This window comes from Chroicocephalus ridibundus, chromosome 15, assembly GCF_963924245.1.
Source record: "Chroicocephalus ridibundus chromosome 15, bChrRid1.1, whole genome shotgun sequence".
In the NCBI taxonomy this organism is placed as follows: domain Eukaryota; kingdom Metazoa; phylum Chordata; class Aves; order Charadriiformes; family Laridae; genus Chroicocephalus; species Chroicocephalus ridibundus.
Window position 1 is genome coordinate 12,581,523 of NC_086298.1, and position 21,265 is coordinate 12,602,787.

Consider the following 21,265-nt stretch of genomic DNA (forward strand, 5'->3'; position numbering starts at 1 on the left):
TGTTTGTGTTTATATGTCCTTATCTGCTGTGCGTTCATGTTTCTTCACATACATATTTCTGCACAGACACGTATTCGCACACCCCGACGCGCGCCCACGCGTTGGCAGCCGTACGTCCACGGGCACAGCCGTGTGTCACCAGGGACAGAGTGAGAATCACAGAATCGTCTGGGTTGGAGGGGACCTCTAAGCTCACCGAGCCCAACCATGAACCCAACGCTGCCCAAACCACCGCTACACCATGTGCCTCAGCACCGCGTCTGCCCATCTTTTAAATGTCTCCGGAGATGGCGACTCCGCCACTTCCCTCGGCAGCCCGTTCCAATGCTCCACAACCGTTTTGGTGTAGAAGTTTTTTCCTGATATCCGTCCTAAGCCTCGCCCGGCGCACCCCGAGGCCGTCTCCTCTTGCCCTGGCCGCACAGCTGCCCGCGCCCAGGGGTCTCCGGCCGGGTGCAGCCGCCCGCGCCCGCCCCCGCCGTTGCCCGCCTGGGCTGAGGCCGGCCGCGCTCAGCGCACGTGTGCCCGCCCCGCCCCGCCCCCGGACTACAGCTCCCGTCGTGCCCCGCGCAGCGCCGCCGCCCGCCATGGCCTCCGCCGGCGGCGCCGAGCCCGAGCGGCCGCGGCCCAGGCCCTTCCTCATCGGCGTCAGCGGCGGCACCGCCAGCGGCAAGGTGAGACCCGCCGGCCCGCGGGGCCGGGGGGGAGCCGAGCGGGGCCGGGGGGGCGGCGGCGGCGGGTGGCGCCGGCCCCGTCTGACCCCCCCGGCCCGCTCAGTCCACAGTGTGCGAGAAGATCATGGAGCTGCTGGGGCAGAAGGAGGTGGACCAGCGGCAGCGGAAGGTCCTCATCCTCAGCCAGGACAGCTTCTACAAGGTGCTGACCGCCGAGCAGAAGGCCAAGGCGCTGAAGGGACAGTACAACTTCGACCACCCGGGTGAGGCCCCGCCGGCCGCGGCCGGAGCCCGGCGGCGTCCCCCGCTTTAAGGCCGGGGGCTGGGGTCGGGGGTTCGCTGGGGGGGCGTGCGGGAAACGACGAGCGTCGGGTAACGGAACGCGCCTTCCCGCCGCCAGACGCGCGGTGGGCCGGGCCGCCTTGGGCTTGGGGTTGGGTGATCTCAAAGGTCTTTTCCAAGCGAAGTGATTCGGTGCGCGACTGACGCTCGGGCACGTTCCCACCACGAACGCGGCCGGTGGTAACCGCACCTTGGCAGAGCGCGATGCTGGAGAGCATCCCGCTTCCACGGTGCTGCCTCCTCATCCCCGGCCGACGAGAGGCTCTGGAATAAACTGCATCCATCCCCAATCCTTTCCTGATGCGCCTCTCCCACATGAAGAGCTGCTCCCCTTGCGCGGGGGCTGCTGCGCGTTGCAGTGGGACGGGGACCTGCCCTTGCCTGAAGTCCGGAGCCCGCCGCAGCTTCAAGCAGAGCGGATAATGAAAAGCATGAAAGATGTCTGAGGTTTTCTAAATTACTCTTAGCTGACAGGCTAAAAGAGTTGCACAAATTTATACAATTACCAAGTGGTTTGGTAAAATTACACAATTACCAGCTTCACATTGGGTTCTTAATTTCGTTGTGTTGTAGTTGCTTAGGAACAGCAAATTCTCTCTTCCTTATCTCTCTAATGAAGTGCAGCAATTATAGCTTGGGCAGGGAGTGTTAGATAGCTGCTGGTAGGAAAGAATAAAGCATAAATTCCCATTTTCCTGCTGTAATACCAGGAAGAGAGATTTCCCTTCAGGTCTAGAAAATCTGAGGAGAACACTTGGTACAGCAACATCTGAACGCCTTCCTTTTGCAGACGCTTTTGATAACGATTTGATGCATACAACCCTGAAAAACATCGTTGAGGGGAAAACGGTTGAGGTACCAACCTATGACTTCGTGACGCATTCTAGGTAGGTTTCGGATTTGTGTGAAGTCTTGGGGGGTGTGTGGGTGTCCCCAGCCCAGCCTGGGGACGGATGGCTTGACTGGTGTGAGACCCATTTAGCGACGAGCTCTGGGTGTGTTTTCCTGGCAGGCTGGCAGAGACGACGGTGGTCTATCCTGCTGACGTTGTCCTCTTCGAGGGGATCCTGGTTTTCTACAGCCAGGACATTCGGGACATGTTCCATCTCCGGCTCTTTGTCGACACGGATTCCGACGTCCGGCTGTCCCGCAGGGGTAATGCTCGGCCGTCACGGGCAGCCTCAGCCTGCTCGCGTTCCTCACCCACCCTCGGCCAGGTGGTAGAACTCAGGGGCTTTATCTTCCCATCCCAGTTCTGCGAGACATGAAACGCGGGAGGGACCTTGAGCAGATCCTCACCCAGTACACCACCTTCGTCAAGCCTGCCTTTGAGGAGTTCTGCTTACCGGTACGAAACCATTTCACTAATTTGGTTTGTGGTTTTCTGGGGGGAGGGAAGGAGCAGGGACACCTGGGGATTAGCTGCACTGGTGGCTCTTGATATTTGTTTTTCATGAGTCCCCTGCTCTCCCCTCTGCCTCAGCTATTTAACCGTTACAAGCTGCTTGTCTAAGGAATTTAAATGGTTGTGTTGCATGAGAAACCCATGGTTCCTTGTGTTGCAGCCATGGAAATCCCTAGAGGCTGTGCTCCTTTTCTCGCTGCTGGCTGCCATAGCTGTTTTGCCATGGGTCCCTTTGACTCAGACACTCCCACTCTGCATTTATTCTTCAGTCTCGCAGGAAGACGGAAGAGAAGAGCTGGGTTTCCAGCAGATTCGCTCTCAACAGGGAACCCGGGTGAAAGGCTGGGGCAGACCATTAGAGCGTCTGCCTGCTAGGCCGTATAATGCGGGGCCAATTTAGGTGCTCATGTAATCAAATTAATTTGTGAAAAAAACCAAGCCTTTGAGAACAAAATCCTGTACGTGGATTAAAAAATGGAAAAGGCTAACTCAGGCGCCTCTTGCTCTAGATCAAAGCAGTTCTGGGATTGTAAAAGTACTCGTTAGAAATGCTGAATTTTCCAGCCTTTTTATAAGTAGGGGAAAAGAAACAGCAGGGGCCCCTACGGTGGTAAAAATCAATAAAGCGTCATCAGAGGCGGGAAGGAATTTCACACGCACATTGGGTGCTTCGGCTCTCGGCAGAGATTTAGCAGTGGCTTGTGAAATGCCGATCAGAAGCAGCTCTTGGCAAACAGAGCTCAGCCTGGCCGCGGGTGAGCCGTCTGAAGGCAGCGTTCTCTTCAGAAGCGTGAAAACGAGCACTCCACGCGTGACCTGCTGCTGCTACCTGCTGATGCTCTGCCAAGGGGCAGCAAGAACAGCCCCCGACCTTAAATCCAGGGCACGTCAGCCAGTATGACTTCTCAATTCGCGTAGGTGTTACCTAGACTGAGAGCTTTAACTTACGGTCCCGGAGCATGGAACCCCCTCCATCTTTGCTCTCATCTTCCTGGCGTTTGGTAGCTTCTTCCTAGAATACAGCTGGCTTTTCCCATTAACAGTCTCCACAACTGTTTGTGTTTTGCAGACAAAGAAGTATGCGGATGTGATCATCCCCCGAGGAGTTGACAACATGGGTAAAAGGGAGCTGGGTTTTCCGTCTGATTTCTCTGGGGACACCACCCGTGGGGTTGGGGAGGGAGGAGGTGGCACACCACGGCCTTGTTTGCGTCTTCTAAGGAGAGGCGTTCTGCTGGGGGGCTGCAGGGAGGGAGCTGCTCGGAGCCTGACCGGGATGAGCAACTTCAGCCTGGGGAGGGCTGGAAAAAGTGACACGCGATTGGAGATGCAGAGCAGGACGCCAGCGTTAAAGCTGGTGTTAGTGTCGCGGTCTGACCTCACTGCAGAGGGCCGGCGTAGCTTCATTTAAGGGCTTGTTGCTAAAACTTGAGTTGAACAGGGCTGGATGCTCCCCATTTTCCAGATAGCTCGGCCAAGAAAGCCTACATGTCCTCTCTTTCCCGTTCCTCTCTGCAGTTGCGATAAACCTCATCGTGCAGCACATTCAAGACATCCTAAACGGGGACATCTGCAAGTGGCAGCGAGGGGCAATGAACGGACACGGTCGGACCTACAAGCGCCCGTTCCCTGAACAAACAGAGAGCAGCAGCGTGCTGGCGGCCGGCAAACGCTCCCACCTGGAGTCCAGCAGCCGCCCGCACTAACCCCTCGGCATCTGAAGGATTTGCCTCTGGTCCAGCCCAACACTGAAGACCACTTTGGGAAAGAAGGACTTCAACAGAATGGTTGGTGAAGTGCCCTTTAAATCGTCCTAGCAGCGGAGGGGATACTGGTGTTGAAACTTCTCACAGAGGGGAGAGGAGGGAGTTGGCCTAACGCCCCTCTCCCCTCCAAGACCCCTTCCTTTTCTCCTGGCGATGTCTGGAGTTATGCTGTTACTTGATGAACTGGTTAAAGGCAGTGCTACTTGCCGTTTTTTAATTTTCAAAATTAGATGTAATGCTGAAGTCTCCCCTGAACATTAAGCGCTACCAGGTGACTGGCCAGATGATACCCCATTTCCCTGATGATGGTCTTCCTTAGCAGGAATATTATCTGCCTGTTTCTTAGAAAGAAAAGCCAGTCTCTTTATCCAAGACTAGCTCACACCCTGTTAACTTCAACAAGCAGGTGCTGTTCTTACTCTTTGCCACCTGGTTGGCACCGTGCGTTCTGGCGTTGCTCTCCTGCTGGGCAGCCTCCTTTTTAGCAGGGGGGGTTGACCTGTAGAGGAGTCTCTCCCCTGAGCTAGAGATGAAACAGAGACTGGGACAAACGGGAACTTGCAGTTCATCGGGGGGACAGGCCCAAGCAGTTGTGTGATTTTGGTTCCTAATTTATTCCTTTCTGGGCTCCCAAACAGTTGCTACACTGTATGATTGTTTTTTGTACCCAAATAGTCTCCTTTACCCCAGTTACTGAATGTGTGAGCTCCAACTGGATTGAGTTGCTCATGGAAACAGAAACCTGACCTTGTCAGTATTAGTGTCTTTTGGGGCATGTCCGTACTGCTGGTTGCAGATTCTGCTGGGCGGAATCCGTCCGCTTCCAGAGCCGGGTGGAAAGATCAGCCAGGGGGAAAGCTGTGAAGTGCAAGACCCTCCTGCTGCTGGCACACAGCTCTCTGGCCACGCTTCTGCCCTCACACAGGGCAGATCTTGAGTTTAAACTCAAGAAAGTCTGGTTTTCTAAAAAGAGCAGACAAGAGGCTGGAAGTATAAACAGTGATAGCCCAGTTTCTATAGTTTACCCCAGATAAGTGATACTGCAGCAACATGAAGATTCTGGGGAAAAAAATTTCTGAAATGAAGTGCTGGTCGGTCCTTTGACAACGTCCGTGTGGTGTCCGTCTTGAGTCTGGACTTACAGTGTCATTTTAAGAATGGGGGTGGGGGGAAACATTATTATGAGGAATTTTTTTCATATTTGCTAGTCTTCTAAAAGCCAGGGTCTGGCTGTGTTGGTTGTGGGTGTATTACTTCTTTGGCTAATAATAAACAAACGAACAAACAGTGAGCAGAAATGACCATTTTATATAAAAGATATTTGTGCTGCTTGCACTCCACCAGCACAAAGGTACAGAAAGGAACATTTCTGGAGATAGTTTTATACTCAATAGGTCTTTGTCCCCTTAACTCAGAATTGTTAGCTTTAGTTCTGTAAGGGCTGAAGCTTTAGAGGAAAAAAAGCCCTAAAAAAAAAAAAAAAATCAGTCTGCGCTGTCATCCCTACAGTCTTTTCAACACTGGAACTCGGTAATGGTTCATGCTCTGTGCGTGATCAGCGCGGTTCAGGGGCAGGTCAGTGGCACACTGCTGTAGGGCTGAGGAGAAAGCCGTTCCTTCCCGGGGCTGCTGGGTGCTGCTTAGCTCAGGGTGACGGACTTAGACTATGAGCTACTGCACTGAAGCATTAGCTATCGGGGCTGATTTAAGTAGGAGCAACATAGTCACTAAACCCTACTTTGAATGACTGTGGTGTTTGATCATACCTTCCTCTGGGGGAGGCGGGAGCTCAGAGCCGCCGTGACTAGCGTTCATTAGAGCAGTACGCAACTCTCCAGTGGAACGCACCCTGCTCTGCCCAGGACCGGTCTTGGTCAGCTTCGAGCTGTATTGCAAGATCCTGCTGCTGCAGCCACGTGAAAGAAAACCTCAAAGGTGGCGTAGGTACTATAACCCTTGCTGAATCCCTGTACAGAGCTATTGCAAATCCCCCACTGAGCGCTCTGGTCCTTCGCTGGCGCCTTCTCCGATCCTGTGAATTCCTCTGGTGGTGCAGGCCCCGGCACGGGCTGCGCTACCTACAGTGTTTGTACCCTGCACCCACGTGTGCAAGTCAGAGCAGGTTTCTTTGTCGGCATGATCAGTTCTACCTTGCTCGGAGTTCCTCTTCCTATGAGGCCTGGGCTGTAACCCCACAGGCCGGTAAATACAATACTGCCATCGCTACTAACAGGCCACAGGCTTCGCGTGAACACCGCAGGGCCAAAGGATTCTTCTGGTGTTGACTTCTTGGCCTGCCTAAAGCTTTGTTTTAGCTTGTTTAGCTGTAACAGCGATATTTTTAATGTCTATTATTTGTTTTATTTTTGCTTAGCTTCATAAAAATTATGGTTATGCCAAATGATTATACATAGATAATAGTAACAAGTCATTATTCTATGCAGAATGAACTATTTATAAACTTAGCTTCATGCTGCAATGCAATGACATAGGGGTGACAGCAGAGCATTGAAAGTGCGGGCAAATAATGCATTGCTGAGGAATATCGTCATGGGATGATGCTAAAGACTGCAGGGCCAATTACTGATAAAGATGTGTAAGCTTTAGAGGTGGGAAAACTCAGTTTTTAGGAGTAACAAAGAAACCAGAGAAGAGTATCCGGTATGTTGGAAAGAACCTATAGTAACTTGTAACGTGAATTGCAGACCAAGATGCTAGGGACCATACAAAACAGCCCCGAGTGCAATGCAGTGCAAGGAAGAACCACTCAACATCACACTCCCAGGAAAGAAGACAAAGAAACCCTTGCAGCATTCTCTTCCCAGCAAAGGACCTGGGATGCTGTTGACTGAAGTCAGCAATCTTCAGAGCCTGAGAGGCAGCGGAAGGGTGAACGTAACAGGGGTAGAGATGGAGAACTGTGCTCATAACAGCTGTATTACTGTCGAGACCTTTTCTGTAACAGTATTCTTTTATTTTCTTTTTCTGTAACAATTAGATCTGGACAACTCTCAATTATTTGATCAGACTGTTAAGATTTCAATTATACTAACAATAAATTCTTGGCTTTGCATAAAAGGCGTTTCCTTTTGCCTGTAACAAGACTGTAACTGTTACTGTTTCTGGATAAGGATGTTCCAGCTGTCCTTCCAGCGCAAGTCCTTGAGTTCAGTAACGGACAGCGAGGGCTCCCCATAGGTCACAGGGCTGAATGTGCGATAGACAAGGTAAACCGAAGAGAACCAGGCTACGACCAACGCACTGAACATGCTCTTGAGAAGCAGAGATCTGGTACGAGAGAGGGAAAGAGCAGTCAAGTTACATCAAAGCTGGCCACACACTTCATCCAAAAGGAAGCCCTAAATCTGGCCTATCTTTTCTAAAGGCAAACGCCAAAGTATGGCCATTGCTGGAAAAATCACTGCTTTCCCTGCAGCAGCTTGGCAAGGTGAGAAGCCTGGAGAAAAGAACTGCGGCACTTCTCTTGTGTGTCTATCTAGCTGTTAAAGCCAAATACCTGCAGAGATGATTGCCAAGATGCTGTAATACGATGGGAATCAGGAGAATCTGGAAGGTGAGGGCAGGCAGGTAATGGTACAGGAAAAGTGTTTTCTCCATCAGGAAGAAGGGCAGGTAATTCACAGCCCAGCCTCCAACACAGATCCCCCCGGCTGACACCCACAGCTGCCAGGCATCTGCAGGAGACAGGAGAGACCTCAAAGCACAGGCCCCGGAAACGTAAAGTCTCTAAGAGGTTGCCAACTTGCATGATTTGGTGTGTTCCCCCCCGGCTACAGTTTGCGCTAATATGATGTTTAACTTGACCACACTCACCTGAGGGAAATGGTTAAATTTTGTCATACTTTTATGAAGGACCCATCGAGACAGATTACAGCCAACGTGAAGCAGCTTCACCGCAGGACAACAAAATGTACTGCCAGAAGGGTCAGCGTAAAACTGCCCGGCCACGCAGAGGAGATGGTACCTTGGCTGGAACGAACACATCTAAAATAAACCCCTCCCTAGACAGCCAGTACCTACCTCTTTTAAATCATCACAAAAGGGCTCATTAGGATCCAAATCTGATGCCTGGAGATTTCTTAGATCCAGGGAATGATTCAAATATTATGCTGGCTACTATATTGTCTCATAAGGTGATGGTCATGTTACGATAACCATAATCAGTCTCTTCGTGGGCTACTCTAGATGTTTGTGTGTCCCTAATAAAAATTTCAAGGTTAGTGGGCAGGAAAAAGCACTAGCGTAGCCAAGTACAAAGTTGCAAAAATGTGACTTTGGGGCCATTAAAGTATAGCAGACCCACTGACAACCCCCCTACCTCAACAGAAGACACATATATAACGGAATCAGACCTTCAGGAATGTCATAAATTTTTCTCCTTCGTCGTATCAAGTACCACAAGGACAGACACGTGTAGACCAGAGCAGCAACGTTAGCTGAAGCCCAGGTGACAACATTCCCAAGGAGGTGGATCTGGGCCTGCAGAACAGAAGACGGTCTAAGCCAGAAGCAGGAACATGCTGCAGTTCTTTTAGGTTAGTTGAAATACTGCTTACACAGATTTGCTAAATTAAACTTCAGCATGTGCCTGGCCAGTAACCTCATCTTTCCTGGAACAAAGCAAGCTGATCAAATGTGCTGCTTCAAGACTCTTTTGCAATGTAAGGCATTTAAAAGATGCTATTGAAGATGAACTCATCTTCTAAATGGAATCAATAATGAAACCGATTAAATAGCAGTTTTCCTTTACAAAAAAAATCTGCAAGAAAACATGATTTAATTAAAAGCAACTACTGTCAAAGCTGTACCACGTGCCAAAAAAATCCCCAATCCTCAGGGAAAATAAATTCTTAATACAGGAAGAGTCCATCCTGGAGCAGCTCCTGGTTGGAACCGCAGCCCTGCTCTCACTCACACTCGTGGAACTCAGATCTGAAGTCTGTTTTCTTCACCAGGTTCACATTTACTTCTACCTCTCGTACTTACACCAGAGGTCGGGTGGAGCCAGTAGGCAATATTAGTGTCCATTGTGATCCAGTCAAGAGCAGAGGAGCTGTACTTATGTTCTGTGTCTTCATTTTTTAATGTGAGTATTTTCCACTAGAAAAAAAAAAAAAGGAAACAGAAGGCTTTCAGGATTGGAACAATAAGTGGGATAACACAGGTGAACAGCTCCAGATGTAAGATGGCCCGTTCTTAATCTGGGAGTGGAGAAAGATTTTGCGTATCTCATACTGGATACTGAGCAATCCAATGGTTTTATTTTGTTCTCATAGAACACACCTTCCTTAGTGAATTTCTACACTTGGTAGTAAGGGGCATCAACACTACTGACTGCATATACAACACACTACAGTTCAGTTTCAGACAGCTGCTGGGTGCCGAACTGATCTTCCCCCCCTTCTTTTTTTACACAACCACTTTGGTATTCGTTACTGAAGGTAGCACAGGTCTCTAATGACCTTCTAAGTGCACTCAGAAATACTTTATTTCAGTGAGGAAGCCAATCTACTCTATCAGGAAGGACTAAACAAAGGAGCCTCAGAGTTTGCAGAAATGCTCAGGTTCCTGCTCTCTAGCAGGAAAGATGAAGGGAGTAAGAAGACACACCTGCAATTCCGTGAACTTTGCCATGAAGCTGAGGTTTTTACTTATATCCATCTGCGTGGGAGAGTGGAGTTCCACTTCCCTCTCTTTTTGCTCTTGGCCTGGAAGAAAACAGCATAGCTCAGAAATAACCACGTAAAAGGTACAAAGCTAGAAAGGGGAGAGAGCACGTATGATACACCCCTGGCTCCTCATGCTCCTGGGAGCCCTTCTCCAATACACAGTCCAACTGCAAGAGTGCTCTAAGAGGATTCGTAAGGATTCATGAGAAAGCCAGAGCCTGCTGAACACACATACACACGATACCACCTTCCATCTACATGAAGCCTCCCCCAGTCACAGAAACATGCTTTGAGAACACGGCTGAGACGTACTTTTCCCATATCTGTGCTCTTCCACATTCCACACCATGCTCTGGTGGTAGCCTTTGGACAGCTTCTCTCCAACCACCTCCAGCTGCCGGTATCCCCACTCGGGTAAAGACGCTCCACTGAGCTGAAAGTGAAAGATGACTGTAAACTGAGAGTCCTGCCAATTTGAACCTCAGGCTGGAAGTTCCTAGGCCTGCCTGGGCAATGAACTGCTAGAAAGCACGTGAAGAGCCACCACACCATACTGTCTCAACAAACGCTACAGCCATAAAAAGTCAGTGATTCTGGCAAACTCTGTGAAGAGATTCTGAACTATTCCAGCCACTGCCACACACCACACACAGACTCAGCACCAGGTTCTGAGGCAGTATTTAAGGCCCAGTTGTGCACATTGGACACAACCTCCTGCACAGCTCTGCATGCTGAAAAGGAATAAAGTATGAGTGTGACTACCTGAAACACACACTGCCCTTTTAACACATCGAGCAAGTTTATTGTTTCCTTTTATTTATTTATTTGGTTTAGACATTTCAGAGCAGAAAGATTAGTAGTTTATGAGATTACGAGAGCTGCATGGAGGAAAAGCCATAGGCAAATAAACAAAAATCCACTTGCCTTTAGCACTGCAGAGGTGTTCACATGAACAAACCTCACTTCTGACAGAATTGTCTTCCACACATCCGTGTCCGACTCCCGATTTACAATTTCCTACAACAGAAAGATGTCTTTTGAGCGTCACATTTTCTCAGCTGTCTCTGCTGGAACACGATGAGCTCCTCCATTCTCTTTGACCACTCACCACTCTCCAGAGGTTCTGTGCTGGCATGGAGATGTTGTAATCAATATAGCAGGAAACTTCTTGGGAGTGGGGGCTAAGAGGGGCAGCAACATCATGCCTAGAAGACAAGTAAAGTAAGAAAAATCATTTCCCAAAACACTGTTTCCCCTGTTCATATAAAACCAAACCCATAAAGGTATTGAATTGGCTTAGACCAGATTCAGAAATAAAGCAAACCCTAGTAACTCATTTATACAGATTGCACTGTTTACTCTGAAAGAGAACACTCCCCACTACCAAGAGCTGCCAGGAACAGGCTCCGAGGAAGCCAACAACGATGCCTGCTATGCCAGGCTGAAGAACAAGCACTGATTGTGACAAACAGAGACGCTGTTCACTGGGGTTTCCAATAACGAACAAATTAGGTTTGGAAGGCACATAGCAAAAACCTAAGCTCAAAACACCCCGCTCCCTAATCTGAGTACACGCAGACGCCCTTCGGGAAGCAATCAGGAGGCAAATTCATTGCAAAACAGGCAAGAATCCGTGGCAATCAGCCACAGCACACTGTATTCTCCAACACATCTTCCTAACTTTCAGAGCACATCCTTCACACAGGACTATGCCATCGAAATCAGTGGACCTGACACGCACACAAAATACTAAATATCTTCCTGGAGCAGAGGCAGCGAAGGGGCAAGGATGAAGACTCACCAAGGGGACTATGTATTTAGGAATCTGTGGAATGATTATGAATTGTGAACACGGGTGTAACCACCAGTAGCCCCTCTACAGGCCACTAGCAGGAAGACCAGAAACAGCTAGCAGCCACAACAGTTCGTGATTAGCATCAAATCCCACTGCCAAGTCAACTGCAAAAAATAAATAAGCATACAGCATCCTTTCTCTGGGCCACAGGGATGGCTTGTGCAACTAACCACATGAGGTCCCTCCTAGCCCCACCGTTTTAAAAATCCATGAGTAACAGGCAGTTTATAATATATCCGAATGCAAGGGTCACTGCGCTTCAACTCCTTAATAGTTATTCTGAGAGACACAAAAGTAGAATGAGCCAGCAGGCTCATCAGAGCAGAGGATGAGGACAGGACTTACGTGTTGAGGTACCGAGTCGTAATGCCGTGGACCAGCTGCACGATGTGTCCATGCCTGACAGGACGGGGTGGGTTACTCACCACCAGCTGCTGCCTAGGGGAGTGACACCCAAGAGGAAGTGGTTAAATTCTTCTTTCTATATAATGCAACCTCGTCATGACCAAACCGTTAGGTTAAGGAGCTGCAGGCAGGGACAGACATTTAGGCAGCAACATGAGAAATTCAAGCCATCTATAGATTACACCAGAATGGAAACGAAGCTCATCAAGGCAAAGGTGAGATAAGGACAGAATGCCTCAGAGGACTGGTAATGGGATACTGATATTGCGGCCATTAGGTCAGTGGTCTGAATCCAGGTCAGTCAGGAGCGAGTTCAGACTATTCCCATCGCACAGGTGTTCGCTGGCTTCTGTGAAATAACTGCTTCCGTGAGGTCTGCCAGGTGTTCGTACTACACTTTTGGCAGAATTATACAAGAGATCAATGGCTATCACCACCATGAAGACCAAACTCTCATCTTGCTTCCGGACAGGGCTACGGCATGTTCCCTCCTTGGCAAGGGGGAACACTGCAGTTCACCTAACTGCTGCCTGTATTTTACTGTTCTACAGCAGGACTTTATATCCTCCAGGGCTCATGCTAGTCTTGAGTTTGAAGAATTTCAAGAATATACTCAGTTTCTGTGGTTCTGGTAGAGTCCCTGTTTGAAAGGTTTGAACTATGGACAAACCTTTCCAATGTGGGTATGATTTATAAAGGCACACAGTCTTTCTGGTAGGACTGCTTATACAGTTGCCAGAGCAATATAAGAAACGTGCAAAAGCAACGTACTTTTTGATCAGTATGAAATATCACACAAGGGCTTTTACTGGCAAAACTGCAAGAACAGAGAGTCCTGCTCTCCACTGACAGTTAAAATGGCAAAACAGTTCAGCACGAACTAGGCCTCTCAGGCATAGGCACCCACCTGGAATCTCTCCCCATGTGGCAGATTCTACAGCTCATCCCACGCTTTAAACACAAAGAAATACTCTTTCTGCAAAAGTGATTTCTACTCTCTTCTGAGACCATTCAAGTTTGACAAAACTCGTCAAGGCACTCTAATGCCATGGCTCACACACTTCAAAAAGCAGAACTTCCCTTTCATGCAAAGCACCTGAAGAGTTCCCACTGGTCTCATGAGTCTTTAAAGTTCCCCTTGGGCACAGCACAGCCCACACTCTGGCAGGAGCGGTTCAGACAGAATTTCGGAGTCCTCGATAATGCTTTTACCATATTGAGGAGGACTGTGCAAACAGCCACCCCTACCAACCCCGGAGCTGAAATTACTTGCTCAGGATCACACATGGCCTCTACGTCCATAAGCAGAGAAGAGTTATTTCCAATCCAAGCCCTGGTTAGGGTATGGAAGCATACAGAAGCTATACTTGCATCAACTTGGCATTTAAATCTCTTGCATACTCACGTGCCAGGATCTTTGACAATCCACCAGTTGTTCACATCCTTGAAGGGATAACAGGTCACCTGCTGTTGATGGGAACTACCTCGGCCATTCTCATACCTGTACAGAAGGTTAAAAAAAACCCACCGGTGTTTGACAGTACATTTCTGTGCTCAGCAGAGTCACAGCAATACAAACCAGCACCAGATCGCTGGCTCCATTCCTATAGAGCACAGAGAATTTGTTCATCTGCACTGTGCTCTGAAGGATTAAGAGATTGCCAGGGCCCAAACTAAGATATTTGGACTGGCAGGTGAAGAACCAGAGCACACTCTCACCCTAACAGTACAGACCCAAGCAGATTCCTCACCTGATGGGATAAGTATTTGTGTGAGAATGGAGCCAACACTGCACGGGCTTGCCCAACACGTTCCGCAGAGTAATCTGAGAGCCGTAGGCCACCTCTAAGGGCTGACCCTGCGTGATTCGAGCCAGCCCACCCTGAGAAGTATAATGATAGGATAAGTGGAAAGAAGAAGAAACAACCCAGAGGCTGTTTAAATTCTATTAAGAATCAGCTGTCACTTTAGCATAGCAGTATCTTAGCACCATGCTTTCTCATTTGGCTGTATCTACAAAAATCAAGTCTTGTAGCACCATATTCAGTAAATACTCCAATCCCTGAAAGACTACATGATCTTAGGGAATATCCCTAAATCCATGCTGTTCTAAAAGACTCTTCTAAAAGACTATGCACTCTTCTACAGAAAATTATACTATCATCCTGTAGTATACAACATCATCACTTAAGAGTTCAGTACTGTATCTACTTCTGTGGGGTATCCTGTAGGAAGGGACAAACCCTCACCACAAGAGTGAACATATTGTTCTTGGTTCACTGGGATAAGCTTTTCATCCGTTATTAGGATTTCAGTCATTATTGCTTCATCTTAAAGCAGTACTACGGCAGCAGAGTAGTTAAATGGCATAAAAGCAACAAATATACCGGATCAAAGGACAAGACTGCACACCTTTCTTCTAATAGTGAACACAAGACAAATTTCCCCCTCTTCTCCCCTAATAAATCAGTTTCATAACCACTTTTCCTTTACCTCTAAACTGGCTTGAAAAGCACTTGTCATAATCTGGTCATGAGGCCCAGAGCGATACAGAAAAGTCAAGTGAACATAGAAGAAGGACAAGTACATTGCCAGTGGGATGATGACGAGGGCCAGTCCCCTAGCTAGAAAATGGCACATCAAGGAAACCTAGAAGAACACAGAGAACTCATTGGTTTCATGCTCCACATATTAAATATATTAAAAATACCAGTGCACTTGGCTTGTTTTGCTTGTCTTTTTTTCAGTTTCCGCAACCACCCTTATTCAGCTATAACTTCGTGGACAACTGGATAACTTCCACTGAGGATTTGAACTGGAGCCAGCGGGAGGTATGTGAAACAGTATAGGTTTTGAGCCACAAATCACCAAGCCATGGATAAGAGCAGAAAAGCCAGTCACACACACATGCTTATCTTAAATTTAACTCCACCTTCTCCAGCAGCTGAGCTGGGAAACTGCAGACTATGACAAGGAATTTAGTACAAAAAACAGCTACAGACAACACGGTTATCTGTGGGCTTGCAAGGCTCCTAGCTGGCTCCTGTACTGAAAAGTTACACATAATATTTTTCATATATTGTGCTACCTACATTTGACAAGTTTCGGTCTCCTATCATGTGCCAGAAGTGGACTCCTGCGATGGTCAAGAGCAACATATAGGTAAACAGGCCCATATATTTCACTCTGAGAAGCAAGTGCATAAAAAAAGAACATGGTTAAAAATTACACAATTACCTAACACAAGATATAAACATTCAAACTTTCTCTTGAACAGGATGCATTAAGAGGATGCATTTGACGGTTGGACTCAATGATCTGAAAGGTCCCTTCCAACCTAGACAATTCTATGATTCTCTGATTAAAGTCCAAGGACTTAGCTCCATGACAAGTTTAGTACAACAACACAAATAAGCCTCAAGGCTTTGACACTAGAAGAAATCATTTGTTTGCCAATTACGTTACAGACACAGTGACAGAGAACCTTCTTGATAACAAGGTGGTAGATCACAGAGTCCCTAAATTTCAACTTAGTGAGGCTTGAAGCAACTAGGAGGGAGGGGTGAAATGCTGACGCTAATTTCTAACATAAAGCCATCTCTGCGAAACACGTTTTGTTCTTCCCAGGACAGTACCCTCTAATGCCCGGTACTGCCCACTGGGAATTGACATCCTCTCTATAGGAACGATCTAAGTCACTAAAAAGTCATGGGGAGGTCTGCTCAGAACAGCACTTCAAAATTCAAAGCCCCCCTGATACCTCTGATGGCAGGCAGGAAAGTCAGTTTATTAAACCAAAGTAAGATGTCACCACTTACCCAACTGCACAAGAACAAGCTACTCCGGTCAACAGAAGCCAAAACCACCAGCTTCCAGAGAAGAAACTTAAATAAAAGGACAAAGGAAAGGATGCTATGGTGAGATCTGGGCACCTTCTCAGAATCCTGAATTCAGGTAATTTAACTTGAAAGAAACTTGCAGGATTCTACTATTCCTTATTCTGCTCAGGGGTAACTCATTTTGAACCTCCCATGCCACCACTCTCAGCCCTGACCTACAGGGTGTTGTTAGTTGTACTTCCCTGTATGCAAAACTGAATGCTACCTGCCTTCTCATACTATAGATAAAATACATGTGTTAAATCACTTGCTGGGCTCAGTTTGAAGATAATTTTATTTCACTAAAGATTATTTTATCCTCTGCAAGGATCAGAGAACATTTGAAGTCAGAAGAAAAGAAACAAAAATCTCTAAATTCAGTGCCTGTAAACAGTAACAAAAGAGTGTTTCTGTGCACAGACGGAAACCTTCCCATAAAAAATCCGGGTGGGCAAAGGAGTGCTCCCAAGGGATTTTATGTTTATTCTAAAATAGAAAAGACAATCTTGCTACCAGTAAAATAGTCTTTAACACTGCTCAGAAGAGCAAACTTCTGGGGCGGCCATATGAAGGGTCAAAGCATTCGATTTTACAGACAGATTAAATGAGTTGCAGAATGGTAAATTGTATTACAGAAAAAAACCCCACACAGTCTGTGACAAAAAAAGAATCACCAAAAGAATATCCAAAAGGATGGGAGACAATCCAGCTTTACCTGTCTCTTTGCAAATTGTAGAACTTCAGGTAGGACAAAACTGCAAGTAGGATAAAAAAAATCAATATCGACTCCAGAAGCATGAACCTTGACTGAGTGATCAAAGAGTTCTCTGTTGGAAAAGAGAGACAGACACAAAATTAGAGAAACTTATCTGTTGGCAAGTGCTACCTCAGACAATCACATCACTATCCACCAGAAGTACCTGCCCCTTTAAGAACAGCAAATTCACTTGCAGTCTTCCTGGCTGTAATAGGGAGGTGTTTGGTTTAAAGGGACAAAATCCTTCCAGGAGGAGCAAAGTACATGTCTGTAACTGTTTCCAAGGACAAAGAGGTGGGCAAGTAGTAAAGTCTGGCAGATAAAGGTACTGTGCTTGCCTACAAAGGCAAAAGAAATCAATGCTGGGCTTCTTAAGGCAAGGAGAGTCAAGGCAGTGACCCTGGGAAGCAATGAGCACGATGACAAATCTTCAAGAGAGCAATGAGCTGCTTTGTGCAGGATTCCCTGAGACAGAATCAGGGCAGCTGGCAGCAAGGAGAGGTTTCTCTTATCAGATGCTAAAGGGCTGTTGAGAGGCCCTTTCCCTTTCAGGCAGCTGCCAGCAGACCCTCAGAGAAAAAAACCACAACTGAGTTATACACACTAGAACAGTGTCAAATCATGGTGCTAAGGACACAGACTGGTTTGCTGCAGATGGATATGAAGAAATTTGATGAGCTCTAACTGTAAGTACGGTCGTCCTGCTGTTAAAAAAATGAGTATGTTGTAACTCATCCTGTAAAACTCTGAGGAAGAGAGTACAGGTCTCCCTGGGTACCAGAAACATGTTTTTCTGTGAGGCTGATAAGGCTGCCCACTTTGCTCAATAATAAAATGAACTTCTATGAAGACTCAGCCTAGAACGGCAGCCCCCTGCAGAGCTGTAAGAGAGGAACCGCAGAGGCTGACACAGGCCAGGGCTGAAAGTGGGCTCTGCCATGTTGTTAGCATTCTGTGGGGAGATGCTACTCCAGCCTTTTATGCACCCTAAAAATTCAGAAGGGGAAAAGGGACCTTCCCCTGTGTGAAGAATGGGGCCCAGGGGAATAACCTTACCTAAGAGAATCAGAAGAGCAGCTCCAAATGCAGCACAGTGGGAAAACTGCAGTTCTATCAAGATCTGGTATGCTAAAGGCACACAGAGAGCACCAGCCAGTGCAGGCAGAAGTCGCAAGGACCAAACAGGAACATTCATGCTATATTCTGAAATAGGAGGCAACAGTGCTGCATAAATTTGGAAACTATTAATTGCAGAGAGTATGGATCAATACAGAACTCCTCATGACTACAACAAGTTGTCGAATCTAACTCCTATTGTCTGTCTTGTACTCCTTAAACTGTTTTAACCCATTAAAAAATCTGTGCTATGGAATCATAATGCCTTAAACTTCTGTTAAAGATCTGCAGAAGACTTATTTAAGAAGTGAAGGTCTCAGATAAAGTATTATTTCCACTACTTAGGCAAAAGGAATCTGTTAGTCACTGAAATACTGCTTATTTTCTCAGAAGAATGAGACAGTTAAAATCAGCTCTTACCAGCTCCAATCCTGTTCCATAAGAAGTTTCCATCAAAGCCTCCTAAGTAACCTACAACATAAGCAACAACTCATAATTTCCAGTCTCAAAACAAGTATAAAAACTGGTGCTAAATCGGTCCTGGAACCATTTCCCAAACACATAGCTTTTCCACGCATGACAGCCCTCTTTCCCAAAAGGTTCCTCTTTCATACTGTTTTGCCTGCAGCAGTGCTTGATAATGTGCAGAGGCACGAGGAATATAAATTGGGAACAACAGATTCCCAGTGACAAAGTTACATGTATATTTAATCTCTCCCATACAGATACTTTTATGTTGTGTGTATCTCAGCTACAGAAAGGAACTCAGGCCTGAAAGTCTGCTTGTTGCCTACTATTTCTCATCTTGCCTTTCTCTTTATCCAAAGGATTGGATAACAACGAGGTAATAGATACACGGCTCCATCACCTCCTCAGTACTCATGCAACAGCCCCCTAACAGTACTAAATAAGGGAAATCCTAATTCTTGCTACATAAGAATCTCCCAGCTATCTTGTGCTTTTCACCAGACACAGGATCTGACAACTCATTTCTAACCAGCACTTCTCTTTTCCACAGCAACAGGCAACAGAGACTTCCCAACTTCAGGAGCCGCCCTACCTCCCAAAGCCAGCAGCATATGGCCGAAAGGTGGGCCGCTGTCATCCACAAAGAAGATCCTCTTCATGTAGAGAGAAACAAATTGGCCATAGTAAACTTCATCAAAACTGAAACACAAGAGGCAGAAATATGTCAAATCTAACTGGAAGTATCCTGGAGGCTACAGAGATACTAAGAAAGGAAACACTGATGTGTTGGCAGAAAGCTAAGAACACAGTGAAGCACAGTGACTTTGCCCCTTCACCCTCCCCTTGGGAGTTTCTATTAGGGAAACACTATCACCGTCTTTACAGAGGTTAACATCAGGCAAGCTCTGCTCTTCCGCTCCTGCATTCTTACTCACAAATGTTTAAAAAACAAAAGTCTGTGCTATTCAAGTAGAAAATAAACTATTCTACTCACACTACAGCCCGTGGATAGGAAAGCCCCCAAAGACGGCTTATTAATCCAATCACAGTCAATGCCACAAGGTTCATATTTATCTCCACAGTAACCACAATGGGATTCTTCAGACATCGCAACATCCTGTCAAAGGTCTGTCCAAACCTCCAAGGGCAAAGAGAGAGAAACGCAGCAGTCACCCCTTTGCTCAAAGCTGGCTGAAGATCATTTGACAGAAAGCACGCACCACTATTTGCTGCTACAGTCAGCTCACGGTAACTGATCTTCCAAAGTTCTCTCACCTTCCACATTTATGTGTTTTCTGCTGTATTTACAGGAATAACTGTAAAAATGAAGTTACTAAACTAACACACGTAACTTTTCATCTGCCCTGCTTCTACATGTGTATGGTTCTCTGTCACCAACAGTAAGCTAGAAACTTTTGTTTATTCTTACACTGGTTCTGCAGAAACACAATAGCTTAATTCAATCAAAATTCCGCTTTGCACTAAGCAAACCCCCCAGCCCAAATTCTGATGTTAGTGACAGGCAAACCACATGCTCAGGCACCAGGCTGCTCAGGTACCAGGCCGCTCAGGTAGCTTTGAAAAAAAAAAGAAAGTTACTTCTTTGCAAACCGAGCGTATTTCTTGGTGGGGTCAGCGGGCAGAACCTGTAAACATCCTGTGTCTTAAAAAGCTGGCTACTGGAGCATGGGTGTAAGTGCTGTGGGGCTCTAGCACAGCCTAGGGGGGAGCGCTGCAGGAAGCAGGGCCGAACTCTACTCCTCCAGTTAGAATTGCTAAAAGCTAGGTCAGAAAATAGTAGGGCATCAGTGTTGTATCTCCTCACCTCAATATGACTGAAAGTTACCAGAATAAATCCATCTGCATGGCTTTGATCAGGGGAGAACAAAGCGAGACAGAAAGCACATCACCACCATCAAGCGCGGTGCCACCGTCCTTGTTTCTCACTACCTACAAAACACAAGTGCTGTTCAGCTGTGCACTGCGCCGTGAAACACTTCTGTAAGAAGCCCCTTGCAAAGCAATGCTCTCCACTGGCACTGGGGACACCACACCACTGCCCCACCTGCCTTCGGGCAATGGCAGGCCACCACTTGCGCTATGCCATCCCCTTGCATGCCCTGGAACCCCAAAGAACACCCTGCTGGAGAGGACCCTGCTTCTCCCTGCAGCACAGGCACACCTTGAACCCTGGGGCAGGACGGCAGCACCACCTGCCCCCCAAGACCTCATACGCCTCCTCAAGGATGCATTAAGCTCTCTACCAGGCTTTGCATCCCATCCCGTGAGCCTTATGAGGGGGTGGTAGGACCACTAACCACTCCCCGGGCCTTGTTCCCTCTTTTGAGATTTATGAGGGGCAGCAGGACCATGGACCCCACACCCAGGCCTCACCCTTGAGGCTTATAGAGTCAATACGACCCACCGGCCACCCTGTATCCAGCCCTGTACCCTCCCTTGAGCCTTTTTTGGGGGGGGCATAGGACCACCACTAGCCCGCCCCCAGGCCTCCCACCCTCCCCTCGAGGCTTATGGGAGACGCGGGGCCACCAGCCACCCCCCACACCAGGCCTCGTACCCCGTTTCGAGCCTCGGGGTGGTGGCAGCGGCGCCACTAACCCCGCCATCAGGCCTCGCCCCACGCCCTTGAGCCTTACGGAGGGTGGCAGCAGGACGCCCGGCCCGCCCGTGCCCCGGGGGAGGGAGCGGGACGGGGAGCCCCGGCCCCGAGAGGATGGCGAGCCCCGCCCCGCTCACCGGGAGGGCGGGGCCTGGCGCCGCCGGATGTGGCGTCAGGCGCACGCAGCGCCAGGAGGAGCCCCGTCGCGTTGCTATGGCAACGCCCGCGTGTGGCCGCCGTGTCCCGCCATGGCGGCCGTGAGGGACCCGCCGCGGCCCCCAGAGCCCCG

At 48.0% G+C, this 21,265-nt stretch overlaps 2 protein-coding genes across 2 annotated transcripts; one reads left to right on the forward strand and one right to left on the reverse strand.

Moving 5' to 3' along the window:
• The first annotated feature begins 552 nt into the window (after positions 1–552).
• Positions 553–5,474, forward strand: UCK1 (uridine-cytidine kinase 1). The gene is made up of 7 exons (XM_063352769.1): positions 553–674; positions 778–937; positions 1,807–1,903; positions 2,029–2,171; positions 2,270–2,364; positions 3,491–3,539; positions 3,940–5,474. The coding sequence occupies exons 1-7, from the start codon at positions 588–590 to the stop codon at positions 4,125–4,127; spliced, it is 819 nt and encodes a 272-aa protein (XP_063208839.1). The 5' UTR covers positions 553–587; the 3' UTR covers positions 4,128–5,474.
• Positions 5,475–7,139: 1,665 nt separating this feature from the next.
• On the reverse strand, positions 7,140–21,122 carry POMT1 (protein O-mannosyltransferase 1). The gene is made up of 21 exons (XM_063352770.1): positions 20,935–21,122; positions 20,182–20,306; positions 19,351–19,494; positions 18,949–19,055; positions 18,309–18,359; positions 17,829–17,975; positions 16,731–16,842; positions 15,956–16,021; positions 15,230–15,323; positions 14,631–14,786; positions 13,889–14,019; positions 13,543–13,638; positions 12,078–12,170; positions 10,986–11,082; positions 10,802–10,894; positions 10,190–10,310; positions 9,819–9,916; positions 9,195–9,308; positions 8,561–8,687; positions 7,705–7,882; positions 7,140–7,475 (listed from the first exon to the last, which is right to left on the reverse strand). The coding sequence occupies exons 3-21, from the start codon at positions 19,470–19,472 to the stop codon at positions 7,301–7,303; spliced, it is 2,178 nt and encodes a 725-aa protein (XP_063208840.1). The 5' UTR covers positions 19,473–19,494; positions 20,182–20,306; positions 20,935–21,122; the 3' UTR covers positions 7,140–7,300.
• Positions 21,123–21,265: the final 143 nt, after the last annotated feature.

Bases quoted from the DNA above. Each gene is read 5' to 3' on its own strand.
- UCK1 (XM_063352769.1), top strand. From the start codon at position 588: ATGGCCTCCGCCGGCGGCGCCGAGCCCGAGCGGCCGCGGCCCAGGCCC. The intron at 938-1,806 runs GTGAGGCCCCGC...TTCCTTTTGCAG, and splicing joins GTACAACTTCGACCACCCGG to ACGCTTTTGATAACGATTTG. The intron at 1,904-2,028 runs GTAGGTTTCGGA...TTTTCCTGGCAG, and splicing joins GACTTCGTGACGCATTCTAG to GCTGGCAGAGACGACGGTGG.
- POMT1 (XM_063352770.1), bottom strand. From the start codon at position 19,472: ATGTTGCGATGTCTGAAGAATCCCATTGTGGTTACTGTGGAGATAAAT. The intron at 19,056-19,350 runs GTGAGTAGAATA...CTTGTGTTTCAG, and splicing joins TCCTATCCACGGGCTGTAGT to TTTTGATGAAGTTTACTATG. The intron at 12,171-13,542 runs GTGAGTATGCAA...TCACTCCCCTAG, and splicing joins ATTGTCAAAGATCCTGGCAC to GCAGCAGCTGGTGGTGAGTA.